Source organism: Sorex araneus, chromosome X, assembly GCF_027595985.1.
Source record: "Sorex araneus isolate mSorAra2 chromosome X, mSorAra2.pri, whole genome shotgun sequence".
In the NCBI taxonomy this organism is placed as follows: Eukaryota; Metazoa; Chordata; class Mammalia; order Eulipotyphla; family Soricidae; genus Sorex; species Sorex araneus.
Window position 1 is genome coordinate 118,621,662 of NC_073313.1, and position 21,792 is coordinate 118,643,453.

At 39.3% G+C, this 21,792-nt stretch overlaps 1 protein-coding gene across 1 annotated transcript; it reads left to right on the forward strand.

The window, feature by feature from the left end:
* Positions 1 to 13,676: 13,676 nt before the first annotated feature.
* Positions 13,677 to 15,424, forward strand: CT47C1 (cancer/testis antigen family 47 member C1; the record flags this gene model as incomplete). The annotated part of the gene is made up of 2 exons (XM_004614491.2): positions 13,677 to 14,826; positions 15,348 to 15,424. Coding segments are annotated over exons 1-2 (1,227 nt in total), but the record flags the coding sequence as incomplete, so codon positions are not given.
* Positions 15,425 to 21,792: the final 6,368 nt, after the last annotated feature.

Sequence of the window (21,792 nt, forward strand, 5' to 3'; positions counted from 1 at the left end):
GAGATTTCTGTGTGTGTCTTAATTTGTATTCTTACCCTTCAATGTCTATCAAAAATTAGAGTACATGAGGAGGCTGGCTTACCTTGCAGGCAGCTATCCTGGGTTCAATCCCTCGCATCCCATATTGTCCCCTTGGATATTAATCCTTTTCTGCCTATCGCATGCAGGGTGAAGTGATAGTGGAGCGGGTAGGGCATTCACCTTTCACATGGCCGACCGGGGTTCAATTCCTCCCTCTTGGAGAGCCTGGCAAGCTACCGAGGGTATCTCGCCTGCACAACAGAGCCTGACAAGCTACCCATGGTGTATTCGTATGCCCAAAACAGTAACAATGAGTCTCACAATGGAGACGTTACTGGTGCCCTTTCGAGCAAGTCGATGAGCAACAGGATGACAGTGACAGTGATTGCATGCAAACACTTTCTACCAGTAATTAGAGTTATTTTTCGTTTTGCCTTGTGTTATTTTGTCATACAAAAACTTTCCAATTTTATAGTTTCATTTTTTCGTTTTTATTTCTGTTGTCTTTTGCCAATTGAATCATATCATATAAAACACCTTTAAAGTTTAAATCCTGGAGCACTCCGACTATATTTTCCACAATGTATTTTATGTATTCTCGTCTAATCTCAAAGTCTTTGACACACTCTAAATTGACTTTTGTGTAAGGTGAAGATACAAACTCAGTTTCTTTTGTTTTCTTTTTCATCTATTTTTCCCTATTTTCCCTCCTCCCTCCCTCCCTCCCTGCCTCCCTCCCTCCCTCCCTTCTTTCTTTCCTTCCTTCCTTCCTTCCTTCCTTGCAGCTGTACAGCGTTCCTAACACGGTTTGTTGAAGAGGATATTTTTATTCCACTTCATGAATCTGGCTTCTTTATTGCAAATTAGCTGTCCATATATCTTAAGGTTTATCATTGAGTACTCAGTTCTAACCCATTAGTCTTGCAGTATATCCTTATTCCAGTACCATGCTGTTTTGATTATAATAGTTTTTGCTTTATTTTGACCACACCCAACTGTGTTTAGGGTTTGCTCCTTTGCCCTAATTCATTTTTTGTTTGAACTTCTCTTCCAGTAATTGTTTAATTTCCACTGCAATTGTATAGACTGTAGGTTTGAGGTTTTTCTCATCCAGGATTAAGCATTTTTATGAACTTGAGTACTTAGCTGTACTTCTTTGTTTTTCATTGTTCTTAGAAGTTTTGTGGTTGCTGAAAGTGGCACTTTCTTGTGAATTTTTGAGAATCTGATTGCTGACCTTGTCGCGCGCTGCTTCGGCCAGTGAAGAAACACGCAACCCAGAGATTCTTCTTGCAGTGATTTATTCAGGGACCTTCCCATGCATCGGGGAAGATGAACTACTCAGGGACCTTCCCATGCATTGGGGAAGATGAACTACTCAGGGACCTTCCCATGCATTGGGGAAGATGAAGAGGAACGGGAAAGAGAACGATCGAGGAAGAACCGACTAACTAGGCAGCTTCCCCCCCTTATATACTTCTCGCTGCTTATTTACGCCCAAGTGTCTGCAGCTGATAGGCTAGTTACACCTTGTGGGCGTGACAGGACATCATGTTTCCTTATTAGGAGTTGTTTTTGAAGCACGGTGCAATTAACAATAAACAGGTGTTGTTTACGAAGCACGGTCCCGGGGAGGCTCTCCACATGACATAATTCATTGCTTTTCACTAATGGTCTGTTGCTTATGCCTCTATTATTTTATCTCCATTGTCTTGTATAGGTATTTCAGCAGGATAGGTAGGGGTGTGAATCAAGTTCCTCCATTTTTGTTGCAGAAACTTTAATGGGTTTTTTCTCACCCTGATTTAAGACCCTGTTATTTTCCACCAGCTCTTACAGTGTGTGAGGTGGGTTAAGTATAACTGTCATGAGACTAGTGTGACCACATGGTTCCTACTGGTGGCAAGTCCATTAGAGCAGAGGAGGGAGTTCCCTTGGCTGAAGCCAGCATGAGGGATGGACACCAGCTCCCCAAAGAAACCAGGGATTGACAGATATTGTGATTCCAGTAGCAGGCTAGGTCCTAGGTTGTGGGAGGCTGGTGACACTTCCAGTGGGAGGAGAAAGCACTATACTTGTCTGAGCAGGGAGCAGGACAAGGGAATGGATCTAAGCTCCCAAAGCAAACCTCAGATTTGCAATAGCTAATTGGCAGAAGTGAGCATGGTTCCTGGGGCAGAACAACTAGTGCTAGGTTTCTGATGGCAGCCCATTGGGTGCAGGAAATAGAAGCCTTTTGTGAGGCTTTGTGTTTCTAAAAAATTATCCATTTATTCTAGGTTCTCCAGCTTAGTTTCATAAAGCTATTCATAACACCTGCTCATAATCTTCTGTATTTTGGAAGTATCTGATACAATTTTTCCCCTTCCATCTCTTTCAACTTTTAAAGGGGTGTTAACTTTTTCCCCTGATGAGTCTAGCTGAAGGTTTGTCAATCTGAGTTAATTCTTTTAGAAACAAACATCTGATTTCATTTACCTTTTGAATAATTCTCTTAATTTTTATGTAGTTTATTTATGCTACAATATTAGTTATTTTTATTCTACTCTAAGATTGTGTTTTTCACTTTATAGTTTCTCAAACTGTGAGGTTAGGTGGTCTACTATTGTTTTTCTTTTTCTTGATATAAGATTGTGTTGCTATGAATGCCCCCCTTAGTTCTGCTTTTGTGGTTCTATATCTTTTTATTGTTTGTATATCAATTTTATTTATTTTGAGGACATGTTTTATTTCCTATGTTATTTCCTCTTTGACCCAATTGGTGTTTGAAATATGTTGTTTAGTTCTAAAGTGTGAGGGCTTTAACTTGAGCTCATTTTTTAGTGAAATAAAATGGTTTAATTTAAGAAATTCATTTAGATAAATGTGAGGGACAAGAAAGAAAAGGGGTACGGAGCAATAGTACAGCAGGTAGGGCATTTGCCATGCACGTGGCCAACCTAGGTTGAATCCCCAACATCCCATATGGTCCCCCCAAGCACGGCCAGGAGTAATTCCTGAGTACAAAGCCAGGAGTAACCGCTGAGCATTGCTGGGTGTGACCCAAAGAGAAAAGGAAAGGAAAGAAAGAGAGAAAGAGAGAAAGAGAGAAAGAAAGAAAGAAAGAAAGAAAGAAAGAAAGAAAGAAAGAAAGAAAGAAAGAAAGAAAGAAAGAAAGAAAGAAAGAAAGAAAGAAAGAAAGAAAGAGAAGAAGGAAGTATGGGTAGAAGAGAAAAACTCACATTGCATTAGAGGTTGAAAAGCTGAGTATAATGCAGCTGTTAGAAGAGATGAAGTCATGAAATTTGCTTATAAGTGAATAGAGATGGAGATTACCCTGCTAAGTGAAATGAGTCCGAATGAGAGGGACAAATATAGGACTGCACTCATTTGCGGAGTATAAAATAACATAATATGAGACTGACACACAAGGATAGTAGACACAAGGGTCAGAAGATTGCTTCATAGTTGGAAGCCTGTCTCATGAGCGGAAGAAGGTAGCTGGAATAGAGAAGGGATGACTAAGAAAATGGTGGTTGGAGGGATCGGTGGGGATAGGAGATGTGTGCTGAAAGTAGATAAAGTACCATACATGATAACTTCTCAGTATATGTATTGCAAACCATAATGCCCAAAAGTAGAGAGAGAGTATGGGGGAAATTGCCTGACATGGAGGCAATGGGAAGGTGGGAAAGCAGGGGAGGGTATACTGGGGAGATTGGTGGTGGAGAATATGCACTGGTGGAGAGATGGGTGTTTGATCATTGTATGACTGTAACTCAAACATGAAAGTTTGTAACTGTATCTCACGGTGATTCAATAAAAATAAAAAGAAAAGTCAAATGTACACATCTCATGTTAAATGTGGGCTAATATCCAGGGTGAGAATAAGCTGTAAAGTAACATAAAGGTATTACATATCTCAGGTCACAATAAAAACTGATCTTTGTGATGAAGAATGAGCTCCTTATGCTTTTACAACATTTGCTTTCTAGTAGGGCTTTCTGCAAATGGTTTGGATTTCTTTGAATTGCTAATTTAGACTTTCACGGCATTGTGATCTTAAGTTTTACTATAATTTTAATTTTGTGATTATTTTAGACACTTGAATTGTGCCTAAACATGTGGTATTTGTTTCATATTATTTGTCTAGACAATGTTTAATGTTATTCATTTGGAGGGAGGGCTATAAATTGCCTGTACATTTCTATGAATCCAAGTCTTTCAATTTCTTGTATAAACCTCTTATTTCCATATTGGTGTTCTATCTGATTGATCTGTTCAATGGTAAGAGTGGGGTATTAAAGCTTTTCACTACTATTGTGTTCTTGATATTATCTCCTCAGATCTATTATTAGTTTTTTCAAAACATTGTTGCCCCTGATGAATGAAGTCCTCTTGATATATTGACCCTTTATCAAGTGTATAATGACCTGTCTCTTGCCAGTTTCTTTAGTTTGAATGCTAACTTGGTCTGATACAAGTACAACTGTCCATGCTTTATTTTAATTAATCATTTGCTCATATGGTTGCTTTCCGGCCTTTTCCTCTGAGCTTACGTTCATAATAAGGGTTCAAGTGAGTCTCCATAAGTAGTAGAAAGTTGGATTTTGCTTTATACAGAATTCCAAAACCGCACGGCCGCTGCCGCAGCCGCGCGACTTAACATTTCTTAATCGTCAGCAATGTGAAACGGTTCCTTTTTTAGCAGATCTGACTTTGGGGGGAAACTCCAAATAATAAGTGAGTTTTTTGTTGAAATATTGAAGGTAGTCAAAGTAGCAGCTATTTCTCTAGACTGAACTAAGCAACAGCCCCACGACAGCCTAGACGAGGAAATATCCCTCTTTCCCGGTTGTTTCCCATTTTCAGGGAGAAACGCTGCGTGGCGTCCACCATACTATGAGGTGCGGGAAGGGGGATGAGGGGGGAAAAAGGAAAAGGAAAAATGAAAAAAAGAGTTATGTACTTGGAGCAGTGGGGCTACATATCTCTTCATTCTAAGCAATGGAAAACTAATTATCAAATGCTTCCTTGGTCGTAGGGCTGTCCTTATTGGGGGGAAACTCCAACAACAATAGTAAGTTTTGTGTTGAAATATGGAATGTAACCAAGGTAAAGAGAAAATGAAGTGAAATTTATCAGTTATGCAGTTGGGGGTGGGGGGAGCGGGGGCGGGAGGTATACTGGGCTTTTTGATGGTGGAATATGGGCTCTGGTGAAGGGATGGGTGTTTGAATGTTGTATAACTGAGACATAAGCCTGAGTACTTTGTAACTTTCCACATGGTGATTCAATTAAAAAAAAGAGATTTACATGATAACCATTAAGTACATGTATTGCAAACCATAATGACCCAAAGGAAAGAGAGAATGGGAGAGAGAGAAAGAAGAAAAGTGCCTGCCATAGAGACAGGCTGGGAGTTTAGGGTGGTGGGAGGAAAACTGGGGATACTGGTGATGAGAAATATATACTGGTGAAGGGACAGGTGCAGAAACATTGTATGACTGAAATCCAAATATTAACAGCTCTGTAACTGTGTATCTCATAGTGACTCAATTTAAAAAATTAATCAAAATGATATATTCTCCAAAAAGAAAAATATTATCCAATATGCATGTGAAGACACATTTGCAAAGATGAACTATGTGAAATCTCATTACAGATCAACAATAAGTTAAGAATAAGTTATTAATTGAGATGATAGAGAACACTAACTTTAGAAACTTTATAAGCAATAATTTAACAGTGGTGAAGGATGTGTTATCCTTTTGATAATACATGAGAAATTTGGTTCTTGATGATAAGTGTCAGCTCCACAAGAGCTATATCTTGTGCTGAGTGGAGCATGCATACAAGGGATCAAACTCAAGTCTCTTACACACCAGATACTTGAAGTACCTATTTGCCTGAATACACTAACTGAACCTCACCTAAGCAAAATATTATTCTCTTTAAAAATTCCATTCTTGGGGCCAGAAAGGTGTGTAGGGCACTTGCACTGCATGCAACCAACCTAGGTTAAAGCCCTAGCATCCCATATGGTCCCCCTAGGCCAACCAGGAGTGATCCTGAATGCAGAGCCAGGAGTAAGCCCTGAGTACTTCCAAGTATTCCCCCCCCAAATAAAATACTTTTATTAAAAAATTGTAAAATCGCATTCTAGGTCAAGCTAGAGACAATATGATAGAGAAAAATGAAATGTAAATAAAGCTAGCCACCGTGGTTTAGCTCTTTTTGGCCCCTGTCCCAAGAAAAGGAAGCAGAGAGGCTCAGGGCACTATTTGTTCCTCAAGAATGACATTTTGGCCCCACGTTAGGAGGCCCTATAAAACACACAGCCACACACTTTTAATTCACTGTTAGCACACAAAGAAATCCTAACCTAGACACACAACAACACACAAGAAACACGTCCAGCTGCAAAAGTCACAATGGGAAGGTAATGCAGAACCTCATCATGTTTAGGGACCAAAGATGGAAGCCCTAAAGACCCAGCCAGTAAAAGTGAGCTATATAACCTCTCTGATAAGGACTTTAGAGAGAAAATGTTGAGGCTCTTTAAGGATCTCAAAGAAACAAGGAATGTACTGACAATAAAACACAAAGGATATGGGAGGAAAAATGAGAAAACTACAAATAGAAATGACAGAACCTGGTAGGCTAGATGAAAAACTCACTGGAAGGCCTCAGCATCAGAGTAACAGCTGCTGAGGACAGAATTGGTGAGTTCCAAGATGAAGTCCAGAAAACCTCCAGACAACTATAGAAGATGTGTAGGGGAGTCTCAAAATAAATGACTAGCTGATAAGAGAACTTTGGGGTGAATTTAAGAGGAGCAACATAAATATCCCCAGAGGGCCAGAAGATCAACCTTAATAAAGAAGCAACATTCAAAGACAACATTGCTGAGAAGTTCCCAGAGTTGGAGAATACTTGCACCCAGATTCAGGAGTCCCTAAGCTTACCAGCTATAACAGTTCCAAAAAAAAATATTCCAAAACTGGGGCTGGAGCAATAGCATAGCGGGTAGGACATTTGCCTTTCAGGCGGCCGACTCAAGTTCGATTCCCAGCATCCCATATGGTCCTCTGAGCATCGTCAGGAGTAATTCCTGAGTGCAGAGCCAGGAGTAACCCCTGTGCATCGCCGGATGTGACTCAAAAATACAAAAAATTCCAAAACACATTCTTATTAGAATGAGGAAAATGATAAATAGTTGTAGAAGATTAAAGCAGCAAGATCAAAAAGGAAATAATATACAAAGGATAATTCTTATGATTTACAGGAGACTTATCAGGTGAAACCCTCTGGGCCCAAAAAAGTGATAAGATAGTGTGAAAAAACTCAATGAAATGAATGTCTCACCAATAATACTTTACTCAGGCACACTCTCATTCAGATTTTAAAGGAACAAAACACAACTTTACAAATAAACAACCCGGGAACTTCATATATTCAAAATAATCTTTATAAGAACTAAAAGGGCTACTCTAAGATGAACCCCACACACCAAACTCTTGCACATAACTTCATGACGATAACCTCGCTCAATGCCTATGGGCGCCAATTAAGAAACACAGAGTAGCAAGATGTATTACAAAATTGAACCCAACATTCTTCTGTCTACAAGAACATTGTATGACTGAAAGGCAATCATGAAAGTTTGTAAGCCTCATGGTGATTCACTAATAAAAATAAAATAAAATAAAATAAACACATTTGAATAGAGCATAGACTCAAAGTCAAAGACTTCAAAGCAAACAACTCTCTCAGAAGGCCAAGGAGGCCATACTAGTATCAGCTGACATAGACTTCGGTTGAAAAATATTATTAAAGACAGCAAAGTCATTTTTAATGATCAAAGAATATGTACATCAGAAAGAGCTCACACTCCTGAAACAAATATACATCTAATGAGGGACCAGCCAAATAATTAAAACAACTACTTGAACGACTTGAAGAAAGATATTGATCGCAATACAATAGCAGTTGGAGAGTTCACCACTGCTCTATCACCACTGTATAGATAAATTGAAATTCAGTATGGAAATATTTGCTTTGAATGAATGAATGGAAGAGAGGGATTTAGTAGATACATATAAGGCTTTTCATCCTCAAAAAGCTGAATACACAGTTTTCTCCAATGTATATGGGATTTTCTTCAAGATAGACAACATGTTAGAATGCAAAACATATTTTCACAAAGTCAAGAGTATAGAGATCATACCAACTATCAGACCATGATACATTGGAAATATAAGTTAATCACAAACAGAAATGGATAAACAACTCAAATGCCTGGAAATTAAATAGTTTGATACTGAACAACCAATAGTTCATAGACAAAATCCAAGAGAAAATTAAAAGATACTTGGAAACAAACAAGAATTAGGACATAGGTTAGCAGAACTTGTAATACACAGCAAAAGTGGTATTAAGGAAAATTCATAGCTATGGAAACATTTTTCATGTAAGATAAAAGAGCCCACATAAATACTTTAATGAACAAATCAAGAAACTGGGAAATCACCAAAAAAAGAGCCCAATGCAGGTAGGAGTAAGTAAATAATAAAATTTAGAGTATAAATTAATAAATTGAAATTTTATAAAAGAAGAGATTAATGAAACCAAAAGCTGGTTATTTAAAAAAAAAACAAGATTGGCAAACCACAAGCAAGACTCAAAAATAAAGAAATTCCAATAACTCAAATAATAAAATTACAGTGCAAAGACATAAATGTATATATATATGTTTTTTAAAGACCCTCTTATAGAAGCATATTTGGGAGAGGAAGGCAATTGGGGAGCATTGCTGGAGAAAAGTGGATACTGGTAAAGAGAACGGTGTAGTAAAATTGTATATCTGAAACCTAATCATGAATAACTTTGTAATTTCACAGTGACTTAAAATAAACTTATAGAAGAAAGAAAAATTAATCATACTGAATCAAAAAGGTATTGAGTCACAGGAGCAATAAAAGCATCTCATGAGTAACCCCACAGAGTTCAAAGCAGTAGCCAACAAAGAAATTTGGATGAATTTTTATGCAGGGAAATTCTGAACATTATCAAACTTTTATTCTGTGGCCCACGGTTGGAAGAGTGTCAACACAGATTGATGTATCATGGCTAGGTGTTCAGAAAAAGAAGCAATGGGATGAAAATTATGAACATCCAAATGCACAAGTCTTGGGTGGAAGACTGGACTGGAAGTTTTGGCTGATATTTGCAGTGGGGTGGGCACAACTTCAGTTCAGGCAGGGAAATAAAAGTTTTCCAAGCTGAGAAGTCAGGCAGATTAAGAGAGGCCTGTGAAGTTGACAATAAATGCTCTCTCCTCTCAAAACAAACATCTGAGTGAGTGTAATTATTCAGTTGGACTCGGAGATGAGATATTATCTGAGAAATAAGGAACGCTGGTTCTGGTGAGTACACCTTCCCAAGTTCAAAGACTTGGGCAAAGTGACAAGGTTGAATCACTGAGAACTGAGAACATATGGATGCAATGCTGGTTTTCACTGCAAAGTCTCAGTAAGGGATGGATGAAGCATCAACTCAGCATCACAGTCTCTGTGTAGAATTGGTGAATTGAACAGTAGCCTTTTAGCCATCCCTGCACAGAACCACACACTCATCTGTAGCCCTTAAAATATATCAGACACAATAGATAAGCAGATCAATAAACCCTTAAGATCCACAAAGAAAAAGTGATATGATATACTAATTAAAGAGACCAGAAATGAAAAGGGAGAAGTTTCAATAGATACAACAAAATACTATGAAGAACTTTAGGTTACAAAACTGGAGATAAAAGAAAAAAATTAATAAATGTTTGACAACATTCAAGACTGAATCAGAAGGATTAAGAGTACCTAAAGTTGAACATCTGACCATTTCCTGAGATAGAAATTGAAACGGTGATCAAAAGTATCCCCCCAAGGGGCTGGAATGATAGCACAGCCGGTAGGGCATTTGCCTTGCACATGGCCAACCCAGGTTCGATTCCCAGCATCCCATATGGTCCCCTGAGCACCGCCAGGAGTAATTCCTGAGTGCATGAGCCAGGAGTAACCCCTGTGCATTGCCAGGTGTGACGCAAAAAGCAAAAAAAGTATTCCCCAAAACAAAAGCATAAGCTCAGATGTATTCACTAGTGACTTTTTCCAAAACTTCAAAGAGGACCCTCTTCCTATTATATGCAACTTCTTCCAAAAAGTCAAAGAAAATAGGAATTTTCCTGAACAGTTTATATGAGACCAGTATTGCCCAAATAACAAAAGTGACATAAACATCACTAAAAAGTTCATTACGGATCTATATCCTTGATGAACAGAGAAACATATCCTCAGTTAAGTCTTAGTGAACATTAAAAGGATCACATATCAGGATAAAATGGGATTTATCTTGGAGATTAAAGAATTATTTAGTATGTGCAATTCAACAATGATATATCACATTAATGCAAGGCAAGGTAAATTATGAATTATTATGCTTTCATATAACTACGAGAGGAACATCAATTAAACTAGTTAATTTAATTGACAATTTTTAATTTTGCACAACAAAAGGAAATATAGTCAAAATAGGTAATGGGATGGCTGATGGTGAGAGATCATAGGAGATAAAAAGAAGTGCCAACCAGACAACTTCCTTTTTGTCTCCTCTAGACAGATGTAGCCGATTGTGGAGTGTGTCAGGGCTCACCTATATCTACACAGATTGCAAAAGAGCAGGGATCTCACCCTCGCACATGTAGCCATGGTCAAAGGTTAAGGAAAGCCAATGGGGCAGAAAATCACTGGGGTACAGTCATAGAGAATCTCAATAATACATTAGAGATCAATACAGGACACAAAAGACAACACAGGACACAGGATTCAGAGTTTCAGCTGCATATTCCAAATTAGGAAAGGTTACTGAAAAATCACACTAGAGATAAAATGGTGTAGAAACACAACAAGATCATTTAATACTGGAGGTGGCCAAAAAGTGAGGGACAAAACCAAAACATAATATGAGCTGGGTATCTAGGGACAAGACATGTAAATTGTTGTAACAAGATGGAAGGAGAAGACTGGACATTGGAAAAGGAGCTAAAGCCATCTACTTAAAATAAAGCAAACTTTATCTTATTAAGAATGTGAGTTTGTCTGCAAATCTACCATACAAGATTCAAGAACCCACAGTCAGGAATAAATCCACTTCAACAATAATAATTATATCAATAAATGCACAGAGAGTATTTGGCAAGACCCAAAACCAATATTTTTTATAAAAGCTCTCAACAATTGATCACCCAAACAGAGAAAGAAAGAAAGAAGAAAAGAAAGAAAGAAAGAAAGAAAGAAAGAAAGAAAGAAAGAAAGAAAGAAAGAAAGAAAGAAAGAAAGAAAGAAAGAAAGAAAGAAAGAAAGAAAGAAAGAAAGAAAGAAAAAGAGAAAGAGAGAAAGAGAGAAAGAGAGAGAGGAAGGAAGGAAGGAAGGAAGGAAGGAAGGAAGGAAGGAAGGAAGGAAGGAAGGAAGGAAGGAAGGAAGGAAGGAAGGAAGGAAGGAAGGGAAAAAGGAATAAAGGAAGAAAGAAAGAGGAGGCCGGAGCGATAGCACAGCGAGTAGGGCGTTTGCCTTGCACATGGCCGACCTGAGTTCGATCCCTCCCTGGCATCCCATATGGTCTCCCCAGCACCGCCAAGAGTAATTCCTGAGTGCATGAGCCAGGAGTAATCCCTGTGCATCACAGGGTGTGACCCAAAAGAAGAAACCAAAGAGAGTCCACTCACACCAATATTCTGCATTATAGTATTGGAAGACCTTGCCACAGCAATTTAATGGGAAGGACATATTAAAGTGGTTAAAATTGTAAAAGAGGTCAAAATTTAATTATTTGCAGATAATGTTATTTTATATAGAACCCTCTAAAGACTCCACAAAGACTTCTGGAAAAAATGAAACCACACAGTAATGTGTAATGAGGCAGGATGTAAAATACAGACATATATTTTTATACTTGTATATAATGAGCTAGAAAAATATCCATTTACAATTGTGCCCTTCACCCCAATATTAAGTACGTAGGGATCAAACTTAACAGAGGAGGTGAACAACTTACACAGAGAAAACGTTAAGTCTATACAAAAATAAATAGATGACAGGTACAAGAAAGAAAAGAGATAGTACTTGGCTTAGACACATCCCATCTAGGTTAGATCCCTGGCACCACATATTGGTTCCCCAAACCCTTCCAGGAATGATCCCTGAGCACAGAACCAGGAGTAAGTCCTGACTGAGCACTAACAACTATGACCCCAAAACCAAAAAGAAAAGAGAAAATAGAAAACACAAGTAAATACAAACACATTCCTTATTCATGGTCTAGAAGAACATTAATAAATTTACAGTCCTATGTAGACATAGATTCAATGCAGTCCACATCAAAAATTACCTTAGCATTTTTCAGTGACATGGAGTAAATACTGCTAAACTGTTTATGGTATAATAAAATTCTTTAAGGAACCAAAGCAAATCTGAGGAAGAAAAAGATAGAAAGCATTGCATTTCCTGATTTTTAAGTCATATTATAAATAACTATTTATAAAAATGTCTTTTTCTCTTTTGTACCTGTCTTACTTCTGGATTCCCTCAAATACAAATCATTTACTCTGTGCCTTCTAAAGATTCCCTAAATTAAAGTGTCTTTATATTGGACTGATGGTATAGTTTGAGGAAAAATTACAATATTAAAAGAATAGAAGTGTATAAATCTGTAACTGTACCCTCACGTTGACTCACTAATTAAAAATAAACTATTAATAAAAAAATCTGAAAAAAAAGAATAGAAGTTGGATCAGAGAGTTGGAACAGGGGCCAAAGCACATGTCATACATGCAGCTGACCTGAATGTAATCCCAGCTGGCCTGAATTTAATTTCAGCAGCACATACTCCTCTCACCATCACCAAATAACTAGAGCCCATTCTCTTGCCTTCAGCCTATCCAGACACTGTTCTCCCCTTACCCTACTTCCTCAGCACTACCTAGGACCCACTCCACCCTCTCAACAGCCTACGAGAACCGAAAGGACCATTAGGGTGGCCACTATAATTCCTGTCATAGATGGACTCAAGCACCATCACATTGTCTGGACCTGGCACTGAACCATCTGCTTGACTGAATATCACTAAGACGGCACTACTGAGAAGCACGACCATCTATCTCCCTCCTTTCCCTTTAACCACAACTTGGTTGACCCATTATTACAAGAGCCTGGTCTCCAGGGAGTCCATTATGGACCGTATTAGGACCTGAAGCCGAGGGTCACTCATTGGCTGTACAACATGTCAATGCTCACGTCTCCACAAATGAGCGTGGGGCACTGGAGGAAGGGGCGTGGCCTATAGTGGGGTTCTTGTGCAACGTCACCAACCAGGCGACCTTCTCCACCAGTCCCAATAATGCCGCAACAGTAGGTGAGTATCTCCCTTTTCTTTCCATTGCGGGCCTTCCTGGGGCTTCACTGCCAAAGATTGTTATCTCTTGGACGGGGAGGTCCTCTTGCCAACTCCCCCCCATGCCCATTTTGCCGGTTTTCTGTCCAACAGCCTCCACTCCGCTGTCTCAACGGCCGCCGTCTTGCCCATCAACACCATTGAGTACAGCTGGCTGAAGTGCCTCCGAGGCAATGTCGGCCACTGGAGACCAAAACCAAGGGAGGCCTGAGAGCCCTGTGATCATGGTGGGAGTGTGGGCCAGGGTTGTGGGTGCTGGGGACGCAGTGGTTAGTGTCCTGGAAACATTTGAGGATAGGGCACGGGCGGAGCAGAATGTGGTGCCTGAGGGGATAGAGGAAGCAGGGCCAAACCCAGAAGCGGAGTTGGCCGGGGAATCCAGCGAGGTAGAGGTGGCCAGGGGGTTCCCTGGTGCCGAGGTGCTTGAGGGGCTCCAAGAAAGCGGAGCAACCAGTAAGGATGAAGAGGTGGCAAGATCTGGGTCGTGCAAGAAGGTCGGAGAGATTGGGGAGGCAGAAAAGACAGGAGAGGATGAAGAAGCAGGAGAGGCCGGGGAGACTGGAGAGGTGGGGGTGGCAGGAGAGGCCGGGGAGATTGGAGAGACCAGGGATAAAGATGATTCCAGAAACGTTGCGGAGACTGGAGCCACAGAGATCGGGGAAGCAAGTGAAATGAGAGAGATCCCAAATGCTGGGGAGGCTGGGATAGTGTCAGGGAATGAGCAAGTGGGGCAACTGTTCTCTGAAGTTAGAATGGACCCCACATTTGAAGGCCCCGGGGACAGTCTGCATGAAATAGGGTCCTCAGAGTTCATGGAAATGATGCCAAGGAGCTGGAGCCTTAGTACTTTGAGCGATGCCATGAGTGGGGGCTCAGGTGGCAGCAGTGGAGTGGAGGATATCTTCTGGCCGGTTGATGATGATAATGCTGATGAAGATGACGAGGAGGAGCTATACAATGCGGAGCTCTTTCTAGAAGCCAACAGCTTCTCAGTTGGCGGTTTCCGCTTCATGTTTCTTGACATGATGCACTCACTGTTGCACCACATCTACTACAGAGACCACATGCTGGTGCGTGCCCGTAGAGACAGAGTCATGTCCGGGTCCTTGCCCCACCAGCATCCTCCGCGTGCCCTTCTGCCCTTGTTGAGATTTCCCAGGCAATTACTCCACCCAGAAGTTCAAATGATAGAGGATGTGGTTCAGGGCCACATAGCCCCTGAGCTGGATGCTGACACGGAGAATGAGGAGGATGAAGCCGTTGTGGCGTTGCTGGAGGAAGCTCTGATGGAGCCTGAGCAGGAGGAGGCTACTGATTTCCATGGTAAGAGACCCCCATATTGGAGGTGGGAAGGAAAATAGAGGGCTGGGAGGATTGGGAGACCCACTTCACAGATCTGGCCATTATCCAACTAGCACCCTTTACTTGCAAAGCTTGAAAATGGCCTTGGGCTGTGCTCTGAGTCTGGCCTTCCACAAAACCAAAGCCTAAGGGACCCCAACAGCAGTACCTTTCAGCTGTGGTGCAAAAAGGCTGCACCTACTGCTTACCTACTCAGGTAAGAGGTCTCTGGTTAACAGTGTATTGTAGGAACTCCTGCAAGTTGGTGTGGCAGTGAGACAGGAAGGAAATTGGAGAAGCATGCAGAGAAGTACTAGCAAATGGTGCACCCTTTTTATGTTACAGGACTTTAAAAATGCCAATTTTAGTAAGTGGATCCCAAGTGTGACCTGTGGCTAAACATTAGGAAGAAATGGACAACAGGATGTTGCTTATTGGTCATAAAATGGGATTTATTTTCTGTGACCATCTGGTCCCTAAGTATGTATTACTCTTCATTACAGAAACAACTGTTTCTCTTACTGAAAACTCAGAGGACGTGGTCACTAGTGCTGAAAATGAAGAAGAGGAGTATGAGGATAATCAGGAAGGACCAGAAGAGAATCGCAGTCTGGAAAAGAGTATGCCCTGAGAATCCAGGTAAGTGTTTATAATTTTCAACAAGACCCAACCATTTTCTGGACCTTATCTATTACTGATACCTCTGTATTTTTAATTCTTCCAGTAAATTAAGAACAAACTTGTTTTAACTTTGCTTAAAATTCAGTTTTAGCTACTTAAGATGCCAACAGATTACTCAAGTACCTAGCAATATAAACTACTGCATATTGTCACTACTTCATGGCCACTTATTTGTACTTGTGAATTTTCTTGTACTCTGTATGATTATGAACATGGCCTGAATTAAGTGGATTAGCACCTAAGGCAAGTACCCTTTGAAGCAGCTAAAGTTACTAGGCCAGTCACTAATTGGGTCTTTGTTTTTCACCACAAAAATGCAGTCTTTCCTGAGTTAACTAGGATGCAGAGATCTTCAGGACATGACTACTTACAAACAAAAAGATTAAGAAATTCAAGTGTAACCACACTTAGTGATTAAAAATTGGACATTTGTTTTGTTATAGGGATTTTTTTGTGAGCTGCTCAAGAAAAAAGAGAGTCATTGTCTGAGTATTATTTATTTATTACTGAATTGGTGATTCAGTCTTAAGGTTTATCTTCTCTTTTACAGTGTTGAATGATTAAACCTTTTTTCCTTTTATGAACTTCCCCCCTTTTATGCATTGCCATAGTTGTGCATTTCATAATAACAACTTTTTCCTCTATAGTACATATAGAAACTTGAGGGACATGGACATGTCGGGGAATGTCATTATGGTTTGAGCAAACATTTTTTTTACTTGAAGAGGTTTATTTCAATGCCAGAACAACCCCCAAGAAAAAGAAAAATCCTATGGTAAGAGGCCAAGTGGTGGTTGTGATCACATGACTGACACCATCAGCTGCACATACTCTGCCTCCACAGGTGTGAGGTTACAGTTGGCAATTGTGCTATTCTGTAGTCATTGAGTACATGCAGCGAATTTATTAAAACCTATTTTCTTAGCTATAAAAAGGTGTTAATGATGGTTAGTGCTGGAAAGTTACTAAGTTTTCCTCACTCTTTCTTTTCTCCTGCAGATAGAAGAACTACAACAAAGATGAAGGAAGAAAAGAAATTAGTTGTTCACTGTTCTTTAACTATTCATTTTACAAAAGCTGATGGCGATCTTAACTCTGCCTCTCTTAAGTTCATTATCCAAAAAGTGACATCTGATGTTATTTGACAGCTTTTGTTCTATTAAAATCTGTTTGCCTTAAATTAACTGAATTGCAAGGATATTTTGTTTAGATAAACAATCCTCACTCAGCTAGCTCTAATAATTATCTTTGTTCAGACCACTTTACCCATTGGCAGATATCATTTTTCATAACTTTAAAAGCCTGTTTATTTTATCGCAGTCCCCAAATAAATGATGTGTTAGTTTAAAATGGTTTTGAAGGGTAAAATAGGTGTAGAGGTCAAACCACTGGAACTGCACTGTCCAATGTTAGTCACTAACCATGCTTATCTACTAAACTATTGAAATTTGACTAGTTTTATGTGAAATGTGCTCTAGGTATTTAAAATGTCATTGAGTCCAGAGAGATAGTACAGTGGGTAGGACTCTTGTATTGTGCATAACTGATCCAGGTTCAATCCTCAGCACCTACTATGGTTCCTTGAGATCAGGTATGATCTCTGAGCACAGAGCCAGGAGTAAGCTCTGAGCACCTTTAGGTGTGGCCCCAAAGCTAAAGAAGTCACATATATCACTATTAAATTTATTTTGATCACATGTTGAAGTGTTAATATATTGAGTTGAAAATATTTAAATTATAGTTCTGTTAAATTTTATTATTTTAATGTGGCCACTAGAAGACTTGGAATTACCCATGAATTACATTATATTTCTACTGGACAGCAATGCTCTAAAGCAGTATTTCTTAGACAAACACATATGATCTTCTGTTGCCCCTCAGATATTTTAAGGGGATCATTCTATTAAGAGACCAACCAATAGGATGGGGGCGGTTATCAGGATGGATATGAGGTTGGAAGAGATAACAGCTGCAAAAAGATTGAGAATCCTTTCTCTAAAGCATATATTTGGAGAAAGCCTTGTGTAAGTAAGATGGTGTTTCTGAGTTTAGGTGTGCACAATATATTTTAAGGAGTTGTTCTCAGGGTTAATCCCCAAACATCATCATTGGCATAACTTTGAATGCACAGGCTCTTCCCAAGACCTAACTGAATCATAAAATAGGGTAATCCCAGAAATCTTTTAACAAATCTTCCAGGGAAGTTTGATATACATAAGGTTTTATAATCACTGGTCTAGGGATTGGAGTAATAATACAGCAATTAAGGTGCTTGCCTTGCATGCAGCCAGCCTAGGTTCAATCCCCAGCATCCTAAATGGTCCCCCAAGAAGTACCAGGAGGGATTCCTGTGTGTAGAGCTGAGAGTAACCCCTAAGCACCATGGGTGTGGGTACCCAAAAAAGCCCTGGTTTATTTTTAAATTAAAAACATTTTCTAGATTGGGATTCTATGGTTTGCAATACTATTAATAACCACCAGTGTACCCATATCCATCTATCTCTGAAGAACCCCCAACTCCCCTCCCTTTTAGCCCCCTCTCCAACTCAATTGTGTGGATCAGGTCTTCCCATTATTTTGCCTTTGGACCTGTGTTGCTACCATGATTTAAGTGCAAAAATTAGAGATAACTACTACTACACACATATATCACTGTATCACTGTCATCCTGTTGCTCATCGATTTGTTTTAGTGGGCAACAGTAACATTTCCATTGTGAGATTTGTTACAGTTTTTGGCATATCGAATACATCACGAGTAGCTTGCCAGGCTCTGCTGTGCAGACAAGATACTCTTGGTAGCTTGCTGGGCTCTCATGTGTGTGTGTGTATATATATATACATATATATACATACATACATATATATGCATATATATGTATTTCCATCTGACTGCACTCATCATAATACCCTCTATTTCAATCTATGGTTTTGCAAATTGAATGGTTTTCTTCTTTCTTGATACATTCATCCAGATTTTGGCATTGGGTTGTTTCTGTATCTTAAATATTGTACCAAGTGCAGTGATGAACATAGGAAGAAGCACTATTTTTGAACTACAGGGGTAAAAACTCAGATCTAGCTATGGTAGGACCATTTTTATACACTGGCTTGAGTCTGTTACAGGTAAGCTGAAATAGAGGGTAAGGATGTGTCATATGAAGATATTGGCAACAGATGGCTTATGTGGTAGGTCTAATATTGTGTGATGGCAAAGGGAAAAAGTTTATTCCAGGAGGATGCAAACCACTTGACATAAAGTATTTGAAGTTTGAAAAACATGTTGATTGCAAATACATGTACACTAAAATGCATGCATATTAAAAGATGGATAACATGACATAAGGAAAGATATGTTGCAAAGGTAAACACATTTGGGTGCTGATTACTTGAGTGGGTAGTATTGGGTGAAGAAGGATTTAAGATATAGATATGACAATGTAATTTTTGCATTAAGTTAACAGCTTTGGAGATACCCATTAGGTAGCAATGATAACATCTCTCAGTCTGTGGGTCCATATCTTATATATCCTCACTCGTATATGTATGTATGGAATTCCCATACTGAAAGATTGGGACCTTAAAGGTCTTTTGTATTTTTCTCTCCCAATGCCTTAGGCATTGAGTTTTTCTCTAAGTGGGAACGTGAAGTAAACTCAACACTTGCACAAAATTCTTTTGGTCACCATTGTTGGTATTTCAAAATCTACTGAAACACACAATTCTTTGTAGCTGGAATCACATGGTGGGACAGAAAACAAAAGGTTTCTTGCAACTATTATTGAAACTAAAATGCCAGCAAAACAAATCTCACATGAGGCGTAGGTCTTCAATCTGGTTCAGATTCATTAACACCTATGCTACACTAATTGTTATTTAAAGAAATTACACTATATTTTTTCTTTTAGATGATAATGAGTCCGTTGTCCTTAACTCCATATTTAGGATGCTCCAACTTTGGACTTATTTTCTTATTTTACATCCCTCCCCACAGAAGCAAAAGTCAAGCTCCTACAAAAATAAGAGGCATGTGCCTGCACCTACTAGCCTAAACACCAGGGACCTCAGGTATGTAAGTAGCCCCAAAGTAGCCCCAAACCTGCTGCCTGAGTCCATACGCACCTTCAGGAGATGTCCTTGGAAGGACTGACTGCACTTTTAGGAGATGTGCTGCTATGTCTAAATGAAAGTTGCATGCTCAGAACAAGTGAAGGGACCTGCTCAAGAACGTGGGGCAGAGGAATAGGAGACAACTCTTTCAACATCAGTGGAACAGAATGTTGAGGAGTCTAAAATTTAAAATCTCACACACCTTTCATGCCATCATAAATGTATGTTATTTGTGGCGGGACATACCATCTTAAAAAGGTTATTCGAGCTGAATAAAACATTTCAACTATTTAGAAAATGGTATGTGGATGACCACCAGCTAAACACTTTTTTCTGAATGCTACAAATGTAGTAGTATAAAATTAAATGCCTGGTCTACCAGTATTTTCAAGTCTTCACTCCAGATTACATTTTGTTGCCAAGCATCTTGTTCCTGACGGTGTTCTAAAAGCCCATATTACTTTAGACTTAGATGCAATCCCCACACCTGGAAGGAGTATAACTACCAATCATCCTGCCCCATCAACTCACCCACAGCTACTCTACCCTCCCAATGGGAACTTTTTTTGCTCTGCAGGTTAATTCCCACAAATATTTCTCTTCAATGCACTTCTCCACAATAAACTAGCCACCTTATAGCTGGAGACAGGGGTCATAGTTCCTCAATAAGTCACTGTCTTGGCAAGGCACAACTAAGCAGTGGCTTTTTTTACCTCCACAAATTTCTTTTTATTTGTTTTTTATTGATTTTTTTGGTTTGCGGGACACACCCAGCTGTGCTCAGAGATTACTTCTGGCTCTGCACTCAGGGACCATTTCTGGTAGGCCTGGGGGACCATATAGAGTTACAGAGATTCAACACAGTCAGACATGTATAAGGCAAGCACCTTGCCTGCTGTGCTATCTCTCTGACCTCTCACACAAACTCTGTAGAACATTTTATTTCTCTTGCAACTCTCAGGACCGACTTACAAATACCATGTTTCATTTCCCTCCTGATGTGACTTACAGACTGAGACATAGACACCAGAATATGCCTTATTTTATTTATTTTGCTTAGAATCAATAATGCTACAAATATTTGAAAACTTGGCAGAAAGTACATTGTAAAACTTATCACTTAGTATTTTTGTTAATTGTGGAAAAGAAACTGTTAATGGATAGATTTCAGAGTGATAATAGAGTCCACCCTGAATAAAGACGGAGGAGTTATAGAAATTTATAATTGACTAAGATTACCTGGATAAAGAATGGGAAGCTTCCAAAATCAACAATTCACTCTAGTAATACTAAGGAAGCCAAATAAATCAAAAAACATAGCACCATCAAAAGTAAATATAAAGCTACATGAACAACTTTTAAAAATAGCTTTTAGTTGTATAATATCACCATGAGCAACAAAGCCAATCAATCACAATGTTTTTCAGTCTGTCACTCAAAAAGAAACAAAGGATCAGTCTTTCATTTCTGTTTAGCAAAATGTTGCTCTGAGTTGACAGAGGAACAGTTGAATCATTTCCAGCTCTCTCCTTGACTCCCGTGGAAAAAAAAAACGGAAGATAAGGTGAAAAGTATGCTGAGCAGGTACTTCTGAATCTTAAGAAATTGAGACATGTACAGTCTAGGTATCCAGCAGGAGCTCTCATACTGGTTATTAGGTTTGAAGAATGAAATAGAAGACAGGACATGGAGAAGATTAGTGAAATTCAAGTGTGGTTTGTGTCTTCGAAAGCAAGTAAATTAATCAACCAATTGTTATGGTAAAGAGTTCTACATCTTCGTTTCCCTACCTGAACTTTCTTAACAAAGGGAATGCTACCAAAGGAAAAGATCATGGGTGGATGAGAATGGAGGAGTCAAACTACCAGGTTCTTAACAGCGACCACCACTCTCCCCTTAACTCCCTACCCATTTTTGACTTTGTCTCTCTCCCATGCCTGAGATAAGTGTTTTATTATTATAGGGAGGTGAGGTTTGTCTAGTCTAGCTCTATTTAAATATATTCCTATAGAAATGAAAGCTGGGTTGATGTAATCACTGAAGGCTTCGACTTAGCAGAAAGGTTCCTTGAGGATTGGCTATCATGTCGCGGTGGGCCTCATGAAACAGGCTATTGTGGAAAAGGGACTAAAAACTGGTCTGAAAATGGAGTCTCCAC